Genomic DNA, 12,975 nt, shown 5'->3' with positions numbered 1-12,975 from the left:
ATATGCAATGTGTCAAGCAACATTTATAGAAAGGGAGAGAAACATAATTATGCTTATCAGAACTTGGCCTGTAACAGGATAAAAATGAGGAGAAATGTAAAATATGAAAAAAATAAAGAAAATAAGAATGCAGATGATTATCTGGAATGATGGAATGTTAGAGCACTTCTGAGATTCCATGGTATAACTGAAATAATATTGGTCACTCATCCAAATCCTCATAATATTGATTTCCTGATCTCTCTCACATTGATGTTCATAGAACTTTGTTTTGCGCAATTTAACTTCATCATTCCCGATTATTCAAAAATGTGAAGCTGTGAGTGTTTCAAGCTAGTTCATTGATCTAATGCAATTTTCAGTATCACGAGGTTTGTGAAAGAAGCCATATACAAGCCATATAAGCTCTTTCTACCATATACAACAAATAGCATAACACAATGCTGTACAAGTAAATCCAATGTCAGGATATTCCAGTTTACCATTTCAATCACTGAATGCCATTCAACCATTTGAATGCTGCTTTGGATTGGGTGGACACAAGTCTTAATTCCTATGAAGGAGAACAACACCCATGTGGATTGATGAGCATTGATGCATTCCAACGATTTTGATGCCACAATATAACTTTTAAAATTACAATGCTGTTGCTCTTAATAAGTTAAAGAACATACAATTTTAATGCCCTGGAGCACTCAACGTGCTGACAACAACATTGGGATGATATGTAACAGGGATTATTAATTTTATTAATATTACAGAGTCTAACTGTTATAAATGGACATACAATATGTTAATTGAAAGACCAATTGCTGAAATGTAGTTTTTGAGTAATTAGACAAATAATTAGTTCCTATAATTCCAATGAGAAAGGGAAATTTCTTGCTCCAAGAAACATGAAGTCACAAAAAAATGTTGTCAGAACATGTTTATGTTTTACAGGTTGATTACTTAAAAGCAAACATGTAAGACTGAGTAACCTTATTCCTTTATATTTTTGGGTTTAACTTGTGTCCCATTTAGTTACCTCACAATGAGTGGAATGATGTAGATTGCTGACGACAGAATCGCTCAGGTTTGGTAAAGAACATCACACCACAGAAAATTAAATGGATACACTGGTGTCTTTTTTAAGATTCCTTTAAAGGTGCAGGTTTTGGGATTAAGCCACAAAAACATCATCTGATCTGTAATAATGGCAGGCAAAGAAGTTGTAGAAAGGTGTTTAGATCATTTTAGGAAGATGCTATGAATTTTCCTTGAAAGTACTGCATATTTTAGAAGAAACTATAGATTTCAGATTAGATTTCAGATTTATTGTCAGAGTACATATAACCTTGAGATTCTTTTTCTTCTGCAGGCGAAGCAGAATTTCCACTTACTGGTGATCCAAAAAACTATACACAGCGTATACATGTAAACAAATTAAGAACTGTAAACATAACAGATGCCAAAAAACTGTGCAATAGAGAATTTCAAAAATCAATAAAGTGCACAAGTAAGAATCCACTCTTTAAATGAGTCCCTGATTGAGTTTGTTGTTGAGGAGTCTGATGGTAGAGGTGTAGCAGCTGTTCCTGAATGATTGCTGCTGTTCTCTGATGGTAGCCTTCCCTGTAGATGTTCTCAAAAATGGGGAGGGTTTTGCCTGTGATGTCCTGGGCTGTGTCCATTACCTTTTAGAGGGCTTTATACTCAGGGATATTGGTGCCCCCATATCAGACCGTGATGCAGCCAGACAGCATAAATTCCACCAAACCTCCAAAAACTCCTGAGGAAGTAAAGGTTCTGACATGTTTTCTTCATGATATCATCAGTGTGTTGGATCCTGGAAAGATCCTCCAAGAGAGTGACTCCTAAGAACTTAAATTTGCTCACCCTCTCTACCTTTGATCCCCCAATGATCACTGGATTGTATACCTCTGGCTTTCCCTCCCAGAAATCAACTATCAGCTCCTTGTTTATGTGACATTGGGTGCAAGGAGGTTGTTGGTGCACCATTCAGCCAAGTGTTCAATCTCTCTCCTGCATGCTGACTCATTGCCTTTTATTTAATACAACCCCACTACTGTGGTATTATCGGCAAATTTGTAGATGGTATTATTGTTGGACAGTCCTAATAAGTAGAGCGGGAGGCTAAGAGCACAGCCCTGTGGTGTTCGGAATCAGATGGAGATTGTGGAGGAGATGCTTTTACCAATGCTATCTGATTGTGGTCTGGAGGTGAGGAAGTCCATGATCTAATTACACCATTGGTATGTTGCGTCCCAGGTCTTGGAGTTTGATGATCAGTTTTGAGGGGATGATAGCATGAAATGCCAAAATGTGGTCGATAAAGAGCTTCTTTATCCTTAAAAAAAAACTCTCATGACCTGAGTATTTCAGCTAATATTACATTATCACTTTTATTCATGTCTTTGTTTTGTGCTTAGATTGACATGGATAGCCTGGTCACTGACCTAGCCCAAGAGAAAAAAAAAAATCACTGAGATTTAAGATTCAATAAATTAAAATGTGATGCTCTTCTTAATTTGTTACTGACTTCAAAGGAGTTTATTTTTTAAAAAAAGGGGAAAAAAGAATTGTGGTTGAAGGAAAGGATATATCTTTACACTGAAAGTTTCCTTCTTGTCAGTATTGAATAGGAAGCCCAAATTATTCTTCCCCTCCAAAACAAACACTTCATTATATTTAGTGGTGAGCTGCTGAGGTAACATCTTTAAAAATAATAGTCTATTTACTATTAGCTGAAGTAGTTAAAAGTTTTCCAGGAAGCATGAAAATGGTATCAGAAAAACTAGTCTCAGCAGGTTTGTGGGAAAGAACAGAGGGTTGTGACCGGGTGATTTATAACAAAAAAAGGTATCTGGAAAGCACAATTTTCTACCTAGCTGTAAACTATAATTCATACTGATAGAATATAGAATCTTTTATAAAGATAAAGTACCTTTTCTGTGAATGATCTATGTGGTTTAATAATTTTGATAAATATCAGTGCATAACAGGTAACTGCATTATAGACAGCCAGGATAAACTGAACTTACTGCAAAATGAAGCATAAATTCTTCTTTTCTCCCCACTTACCTCCAACCCCTCCTATGTTTAAGCTCTGACTTCCTTGCCGATGTATACTGTTGACTTCATGTAGTCCTTTGGAAAGGTCAGAGAAACGTTCTTCAATTCATTCAAAACATGGACACCATTTATGAAATAAAGGAGTACAAAATGCACAAAAAATATCACATTTGAGATATCATGCAAGTGGCTAAAAACATTGACTGTTTATGAAGGAAACATTATGTTGATTATGTTAATATTATCCCAATTAAACCTTCACAATAGAAATGAGCCAAAGATAATTGTAATAATTAATGTGTGGGTTCGGAGATGAAAGAAATTCACTTTATTTCCTGTATATTTCCATTTTAGCTTCCTAAAGAAACTTAAAAACTAAGCTGGAACCTTGTGGCAGAAGGTATCAGCACCAAAATGAGATTTTAAACTAGTTTTCTGCAAGTGAAGTGCAGCAACTATGAGGATTTGTAAATGCCAGATGCATGCATTTTCCGGTTGCTTGAAATTTACTTTTACAATGCCTAAATAATACAATAACTAAGAAAAAGTCAAAAAATATTATTTTGTGATTACACTGAACAAACTTCAATTGCATGAATCCTTAAAACATTTTACTTTATTCTTTGAAAATATTTAACCATCTACTGCATCTGCCTCCCCTTCCATAGAGCTTCCGGAAACAAGAACAATAACATTATAGATAATTAACCTCATCTTCCCAAGTTTACAGATAAAGCCTCTGATCGGGTCAACTCTTACTAAGCAGGGATAGGGGACATTTTAAGAGAGTCATCCCAACAGGGAATGCCATCAACCAGCTCTTTTTCCTGGGTGATGCCATTGCAGTTTCACACATCTTTATTCAAACAGCTGCTATGACCAAGGCACTCCACTGGATGAACATTTGCTCCCATCTTCACCAAAGGTTTATATGTTACTCAGAGAATCTTATAGAAATAAATACAATTAAGAAAGCAACCAATAGAATGGAAGCAGGGAGGTTGTTTCCATTGATAGTTGAGACCAGAACAAAGGGACATAGTTTCAAAAATCGGGAGAGCAAAGGCAGAGATGATGAAGACCTGCTTCTCCCAAAGAGTAGTAAATCTGAGGAATTATCTGCCCAAGAAACAATAATGGCCACCTCATTAATAGAATTAGGTTTAGGAGGGTAAGTAGAGCTCAGTCCACAGCCAGATAAGCTATTAAATGGCAGAACAGGCTTGACAGGCCAGGTGTTTTATACCTGATCCTGTTTCTTGTTTTCTTACAAGAGTTTGGGAGTCAACTAGAGCTTTCACTGTCAGCAAATATGTGTTGAAAAAAAAAGGCAGATGAAAAAACTATCTTGGCAAAATTAAATTAATAATTTCTTTTGCAAATATTGTCTTTTTCATTTTTTTTTAAATCAAATAATTAGCTCCTTAAACAAAGGGTGAGCAAAATTGAACTGGATTCAATTAATTATGCACATCCTAACGTATCTGCCTTTTCATGGGCTGTGAGATTTTTTTTTCGTTTTGCCTGAAACTATTTGCTTTTGGTTAAATATAACATTGGTCTTGGTAACAAAAAAATAGTTGAATGAACCAAATTGCAGTCATGCTTTGAAAATGTCACTGCAATTATTGGAACTAAGTAGGCCATTTAGCACCTCTCATTTGTTCAACCATCAATTGTTAATCAGTAATTTATCTCCATTTAAAACTTTTTTTGTGTGTCCCTAATAAAAAAAAAGTTAAACTATTCCAAAGATTTCAATTTACCAAAGGGAATTCCAAATTTTTACCTCCCTGGCTTTGTCAAGATGCTTCACTTCTGAAAGCTTAGCATCAATTTCAATTCAACTTCTCGCAATTTCCTCCTAAAAATGAAGTACATTTTCATCCTCTGTACTAATTTCCACACAATCTTCAGCATTGCTGCTAAAGGTAACACCAGTTTGTGCAATCTCTCCCTGGTGCTTTAACCCTTGGAGTCTCTAAATCATTTCAGGAAATATTTCATGAACTCTATTCAGAACCATATTGCATCTTCTACTTGGTATGGTGTGTAAAGTTGCTAACAATTGCCCAAATGTAGGATAACACTGGACAACCATTTTTTTTCCCCAAAAGGTTTGCTGCCTGAAACAAAATTGGAGATGATCATAGACAAGTTGAAGCTGAACATAAAGATAATTTCAGATTTTCTATATCACACAGGAATTTGGAGAAACATTAAATGAATTTTTATTGAATTTAGCATGTTTAATCACATAACGATGCTGACACATCGCATTAGTTTAACTGACCTAAAAATGTTTTGTCGCTGATTTTCATTTGTACTCAGCATCTGATGTCTCTCATGTCAGTATCCAATAATAGTCGGCCAGAATTGATGGATTCCAGTTGATCTGATATCACTTTTCCATGGTCGCACTGTCTTGGTGAAACCTTTCACCATGTTCATCATTGACTCCACCAAGATCAGCAGAAAAGAAGTCCAAGAGTGAATGAAGAAAATAAATTTTCAATGACATGTGGCACTTCATGGTTTTGTATGCTTGAAGTAGGCTTAACATGTGACAGGAAATCACAAAAATAGGTTATATCTAAAAAACAGTATGGTCAACAGCCCAAAATCCATAAAATATATATCCAAACGTGTTTAGGAAGCAAAATCTTCATTGTCCAGTGTATGAGGACTTTCCTTGGATGTAGCATAAATGCTATATCCAGTTTGTCTCAAATATTTATTTTCTACTCATCTTTTCCATTAAACTATCCATAATATTTAACTATTTGCCAATCAAGACATGGAGATTTACAGCATGGAAGCAAGCCCTTCATCCTAACTTATCTGTGCCCTCGAGTTTTTCTACATAAGTTAGTCCAAGCTGCTTGCATTTGGAGTATATTCTCTAAACTTTTACTACTCATGTCAGAATCAGTTTATTGTCATGAACATGTGTCACAGCATTTGTTCTTTTGCCACAGTAGTATTGTGCATTACAGGTGCAAAATTGCTATAACTTACAATCCCGTAAATAAACATTTTTAAAAAGTCAATAATTAGTGCAAAAAAAAAGGGAAAAAGTGCTGTAGTGTGCTTAGGTTCGCTGTTTGTACAGAAATCTGATGATGGTGGGGAGAAGGGAAGAAGCTGTTTTTTGTAATGTTAAAGTGTGTGTCTTCAAGGTCCTGTACCTCTTTCCTGAGGATAACATTGAGAAATGTGCCTGGCCTGAGTGGTGAGGGTCTTTTCTGAGATAGATGTCCTTAATGGAAAAAAAAACTGAGATGCCCATGATGGTGCTGGCAGCATTTACAACCATCTGTAGATTTTTCCTGTCCTGTCCATTGGGATCTCATACCAGACAGTAATCAAACCAGTCACAATGCTATTCCTGTAGAAATTTGCAAGACCCCTTTGTGACATTTCCCTGTCTAAATAGATTTTAAATGTTAAAATTAAACCCACCTCCATCACTTCTCCATGCAGTTTATTCCACATTTCCATTACCCTCTATTTCAGCATTCACTGCTTCTAGTTTTTCACTATTTAGATTTTTTTTCAGTTGATTCCCTTCACTTCAAATTTTACCCATTTGCTCATTAATGTTTCGTAAGTCTCACTGTAGCTCCTCTTCCCAACATGCAACACTTCACACTTGTCTACATTAAATTCCATAGGCCATTTATTCAAGTACTTGAATGTCTGATCCATTAGGATATTTTCCAACAAATTACCCACTGCTGATGTTAGACTCACTGGCCTAGAATTTCTGAGATTATTCTTAGAATTTTTCATGTTGAGTTGGTTTATGTAGGTTGGCACAATTTCATGGGCTGAAGGATGTATACTGTGCTATAATATTCTATCTTCTATGTACACAACAGAACAGCATTAGCTTTCTTCCAATCCTCCAGTACCTCACCTAAAGTTGTTTTAAATACCTCTGTCTAGGCTCCTACAATTTCTGTATTTGCTTCCCTCAAGGTCTGAGAAAATATCATGTTTGTCTCAAGATACCAAGAGCCTCCTCTTCTGTGTTCTGTATAAAGTCTATGACCCCACTGCTGTTTTGACTCACTTCCATAGACTTTGTGCCTTTTTCCCCAAGTAAAACAGATGTAAAATCTATTTAAGACCTCCCACAATTTTTTTTTGCTCCATGCATGGATGACCACTCTGATCTTCAAGAGAACCAATTTTGTCTCTTGCTATCCTTTGCTCTTATTAGGTCTGTGGAAACACTTAGGACTTTCCTTCACCTTGTCTGCCAGAGCAACCTTGTGCCTCTTGTATCTCTCCGGATACCCTTCTTAAGTGTTTTTCTTGCATTGCTAATACTCCTCAAGTATCTCGTTGTTCTTTTCTGCCTATACCTGCTGTGCACCTCTCTTCTTCTTAACCAATGCCTCTTGAAAACCAAAGTTCCTTATACCTGTTAGTCTTGCCTTTGAATTTGCACATTCCTGTATAAATTAATGCTCTCAAAGACCTGTTCCAATCCACATTTTCCAAATACTTTCTAATGCCATTAAAATTGGCCTTCTCCAATTTAGAAGCTCAATGAAAGGACCAGATCTATACCTTCCCAAGATTATTTTGAATCTAATTTCAGTATGATCACTGGATACTAAGTATTCCCTAACAAGCACTTTCATCACCTTCCCTGGCTCATTCGCTAATAGGGGATCTAGTATTTCTTGTGGGGACATATATTGATTAAGGAAAATATCCTAGTAAAGACATCAATTTGCTGGAGGAACTCAGCTGGTCTATTCAGCATCTATAGGAGACAAAGATATATTGCAACATTTCTGGCTTAAGCCCTTCTTCACTGAAATATCAGAATGTCTTAGAATTCAAACAATCATAGTATCTGCAGCCTATCAAGTTTCTTTAAGGAAAATATCCTGATCACATTTGACAACCTCTAATCGATCTAGCCCTTTTACTGTATGAGAGTCCCATTCAATGTGTAGAAAGTTAAAATCATCTAAAATGATTAATCTCGTTTCTTGTGACTATCTGTGATCTCTCACAACTTTGCTCCTCCAATTCGCACTGACTATTGAGTGCTCTATAATATGATCCCATTAATATGGTCATCCTTCTCTCATTCCTCAGTTCCATCCATATAGCCTCAGTACATGCACCCTCTAGTTAGTCTTATCTGAGCACCATGGTGCCATTTTCCCTGACAAGCAACGTCACCCTTCCCCCTTCCATCCCTCCCTCTCTCTCAAATCTAAATAAATGGTACCCTGGAACGTTGAGCAGCTAATCCTGGCCTTCCTTGCAACTAAGTCTCACTAATGGTCTCAATGTCAGAATTCCAAGCTCGATGCGTTTAAAAGGACAGAACTCAGAACATTATGTCTGCAATGCTAACTTTTTTTTTTACTTGTATCTTCTCTTTCACAATATCTCTTTCCATACCCCTCATTCTACTATCTGCTCTGACGCTCTGGTTCCCACTCCCCTGTAATTCTAGTCTGAACCCTGTAGAGCAACATGAACAAACATTCTTGCAAGGATATTAAACCCCCTCCCTCCCCAGTTCAGATGCAAACCATCCTGTCAGTACAAGTCCCATCTTCCCTGGGAGGCCAGATTCCAAAAATCTGACTCACTTCCTCCTAAACCATCTCTTTAGCCACCTATTATTATAAAGCCACTAAGCCCTATTATCTACTATTTTTTTCACACTATGAACCATATCAATCAATATACATACAAACATTTCCCTCTTAAATATACACAGTGGCATTTTCTCCTCTTTTTTCCCCCTCTACCTTTCCTCCCTCCTTCCCACTACCCCCTCCAAACCCATTAAATGTTCAACATATGCAATACAATAAACAATGTCATCACACAATGAAAATAAACAAGAAAATTGTGTCATCTACATTTACACACTGGATCAGGTCATTTTGTCTTTTTTTCATTTTATCATTTTAGGGGGGTGGAGGTCCGTGGTAGGCCCTCTCTGTTGTGTTCCATGTACGGTTCCCAAATTTGTTCAAATAATGTGTCTATTTTTTTTAATTATGTTATTTGTTCCAATGGAATACATTTATTCATTTCTATGTACCATTGCTGTACTCCCAGGCTCTCTTCTGATTTCCAAGTTGACATTATACATTTTTTTGCTACAGCTAAGGCTATCATAATAAATCTTTTTTTGCGCTTCATCCAGTTTGAGGCCTAATTCTTTACTTCTTATATTACTTCGAAGAACGATCTCTGGATTTTTTGGTATGTTGCTTTTTGTGATTTTATTTAATACCTGATTTAGATCTTCCCAAAACTTTTTCACTTTCTCACATGCTCAAATTGCATGTACTGTTGTTCCCGTTTCCTTCTACAGCGAAAACATCTATCTGATACTGTTGGGTACCATTTATTTAGCTTTTGGGGCATAATATATAGCCTGTGTAATCAACTCTATTGTATCATGCGTAACCTCGTGTTTATTATATTTTTCATAGTTCCAGAGCATAACTTTTCCCATATCTCATTTTTTTATTTTATGTTTAAATCTTTTTCCCACTTTTGTTTGTGTTTCTAGCTTATTTCATCATTTTCCTTCTCTTGCAGCTTGATGTACATGTTTGTTATAAATCTTTTTATTATCGTTGTTTCTGTAATCACATATTCAAAGCTGCTTCCTTCTGGTAATCTCAGTCTCTTTCCCAATTTGTCCTTTATGTAGATTTTTAGTTGGTGGTTTGCAAACATTGTACAAATTATTCCATATTTGTACTTCATTTGTTCAAATGTTAATAAATTATTTCCCAAAAAACAATTTTCTATTCTTTTAATTCCTTTTCTCTCCCTTTCTCTAAAGGAAAGGTCATCTATTGTGAAAGGGATTAGTTGATTTTGCGTCAATAATAATTTTGTTAGTTGGTAAAATTCTTCAATGAACTAAAGAGAATAATAAGGAAATTCTTAGGGAAAGGGGGGAAACCGAGGATAGCACTAGATAAATTAACAGAGTGGTTCAAACAAGGTGGTTTGCAGCTACCAAACTTTAAAAATTATTATAGAGCAGCACAATTAAGGTATCTATCAGATTTTTATCAAACAAGGGAAAAACCAGATTGGACCAAGATAGAGCTAGATAAAATACGGGAGAAGGTATCAGAACATATACTTCATAAGTGGAATGAAAAACTGGTGCAATATAGAAGTTCACCAGTCCTGCACCATTTACTCAACATATGGAAGAAGATTCACATAGAAAGGAAAAAAAAACAAATTATCTACTATTTCTGATCTCACCTTTATATTTTAATGTTTTCACCAATGCTGCATGAAATATATCTATCTTTGAATTATCTTCCCACTAAGATACTTGACCTTCCATCCCATGATGCAAATTATTAAAACATATAATGAATAGTTAAACTGCTGCTAAACAATTACTCACTTTTCACTAGCATCTCTAGGTCATGTCTGGTGCAGTTACGTTGAACCATTTGGTTTTAAAATCAGCATTATTCCATAAATTATGTAAATCCTGCTAGCATGGTTGAGATGGTCATTTTTGTGGTGATGAGATAAATTTTCTAAATCAGTGTAAAGGATTTGGCAGTCATAAAATTGCAAATAGTGCAAATTTTAGAGGAAATTTTTGGTCATTTCAGTGGCATAGAAAGGACTTTGATGGGACTGTCTTTTTCTTAAATGGTTTAGAAGAGTTCAGGGTCAGCATGTTCTGATTAGAGTGAAAGGCAAAGATGATTAGATTGGGGAATCCTGGAAGACGGAGTTTATTAAAAGTTTAATCAAGAAAAATGTAAAGGAAACATTCAGAAAACTGAGAGTGTGGGAAGCTCTTGAGGAACACAGAGTGAGTGAGAAAGAATTTATGAAAGAAATTAGGAGGGCAAAATGAAATAATCTTGGCAAGTGAGATTCAAGGGAATCCCAAGATATTCTATTAACATATCAGGAATTAAGGGAGAACTCAGGAAAGAATGGACTTTTATACAGGCAAGTGGGTAATCCCTTTGACACTGAAAGAAATGTTTTAATCTTTGTTAGCTGCAAGTGATGCATTTTGGGAAAGTACATGGGGGAAGGATATGTACAACAAATTAAAGGACATGAAGGGATGCTGATGAACAGATGCACTTTGAGGTTTAAAATCGATAGACTCCTGAAAGTATAACACAGGAAGATAATGTAGGGAAGAGGAATATGGAAATAGAAAATAAAAATTGAGATATTTTGCTGCAAATTTGCAAAACACTCATCAGACTGCAGTTTTTTGTGGTTCTGTTTGCTGCAAGATCAAAATTCAAACTCACAATTTATTTATTTATTTACAACACAATAGAAGCTGATTCTGGTCATTGAAACTTATGCTACCCGGTTAACCTTCTAACCCTGCTTCTTTTTGGAGGGTGGGAGGACACCTATGGTTTTGAACCCAGATTGCTGGTACTAAATGTGCTGCCTAGAGTGTAGCTATGCTGAAGAGAATGCAGAAGAGATTCATCATGATATTGCCTAGATTGTAGGACCTTAGTTAAGGGACAAGATTCAATTGGCTGCATTTGTTTTCCTGGAGGAAAAGATGTTGAGAATAGCTTGATAGAAGTATATAGAATTGTAAGAGTTGTGAAATTTTTGTCCCCATGGTCAGGGTAGCAAAAACAAGAGGGCATGAGTTTAATGTGAGAAGAAGGGAAGAGATTGGTTGTTATCAGGAACTCATTGCCAACATAGGTGGTCGAATCAGATTAAATCACAGTTTAAGATATAGTTGTACAGTCTTAAATAAGCAAGACATGGAAGCAAATGGACCTAACATGGGCAAATCAGATTAGAGCAAAAGGTTCTGTATGGATGTGAGAGTTCAAACAACCAGTTTCTGTGATCCAAACTCCATTACTTGTAATGTAAAGCAGGGATAAACCATGCAAATGTCCTCTATCAAACAAAAATGTGCTGCGATGTTCTTGCAGCTTAATAATGGCAAAAACATTCCAGGAAATTCCAGGACTATCTGATCAATTTAGATCAGCTGTATCTATATTTTTTTTTAATTCCAGCATAAAATATTCAATTTAGCCTCTTCAAATTAGTAAAACATGTTGCTGGTGTGTTAGGTCAATGTACAATAACACTTGAGAACAATTTCAACTCTTTAAATTTCAGAGCTATGATTAACAGGTTAACACGTTATTGTATCTTGCATCTGATAAACCAATTAAAATTAATTATATCTACTGACCATAAACTCAAAACTTCCTCATTTTAGAATTTTCTTTTATGTTGATATATTACAAAAGATTTCCTGTTTTGATTTTGAAGATTCAGAAGCAGAACTGTAGAAAACTCAGATGGCAATCTGGGTCGTGCCTGCCTTCCATTACTATCATGAAACTCTTGTATTAAGTGACAATTGTTTAGTTAAAAGAACTCAAAATGTATTCAGCTTCCCTCTTTACTCAGCTGTCACTGCCACAAATGTATCAAAATGTAATAAATGTGTCAAAGGGAACCAACCAGCTGAGGAAAGATAATAATGTTCAACTAGTGTACTCACTGTGGTCATTTTCATCCAACAGAAAATCAGAATTACAGTCAACGTGTTCAGTCTGTTGCAAGACTGGTGAAGAAATTTCCCAAGCCCAACCACGATACCTTGAGAGTTCTCATTCAGCATTTACAAAAGTAAGCACAAAAATATGTTTCTTCATTTATTATTTATTTTAACATGCAAGATTCCTTAAATATTTTATTCCATTTACAAGAAGGGTAAAATCAAGGTATTTTATCACTTATAAAAACCACAGGAGGAAGTTTTCAGCTGATATTTATTATTTGGCAATATGTTAAATGCATTCCTTCAAAATGCATTTTGTGGGAGAGGTTAATAACTCCTGTGGAATT

The 12,975-nt window shown here is 35.7% G+C and overlaps 1 protein-coding gene across 18 annotated transcripts in view; it reads left to right on the top strand.

Annotated features, from left to right (window-relative positions):
- arhgap15 (Rho GTPase activating protein 15) overlaps positions 1-12,975 on the top strand; it is an 826,317-nt gene that overhangs the window by 728,771 nt on the left and 84,571 nt on the right. For 17 of the 18 annotated variants that reach the window (XM_069935033.1, XM_069935042.1, XM_069935032.1 and 14 more), the window contains one exon: positions 12,651-12,756. The exons of the other annotated variant lie outside the window; for it this stretch is intronic. In XM_069935033.1, the coding sequence (XP_069791134.1) occupies positions 12,651-12,756 (106 nt within the window). The remainder of the gene's footprint in view (positions 1-12,650; positions 12,757-12,975) is intronic. 18 annotated transcript variants of the gene reach the window in all.

The sequence above is a fragment of the Narcine bancroftii genome, chromosome 4 (assembly GCF_036971445.1).
Source record: "Narcine bancroftii isolate sNarBan1 chromosome 4, sNarBan1.hap1, whole genome shotgun sequence".
Lineage (NCBI taxonomy): Eukaryota > Metazoa > Chordata > Chondrichthyes > Torpediniformes > Narcinidae > Narcine > Narcine bancroftii.
This window is presented reverse-complemented; position numbering and strand designations above follow the sequence as displayed.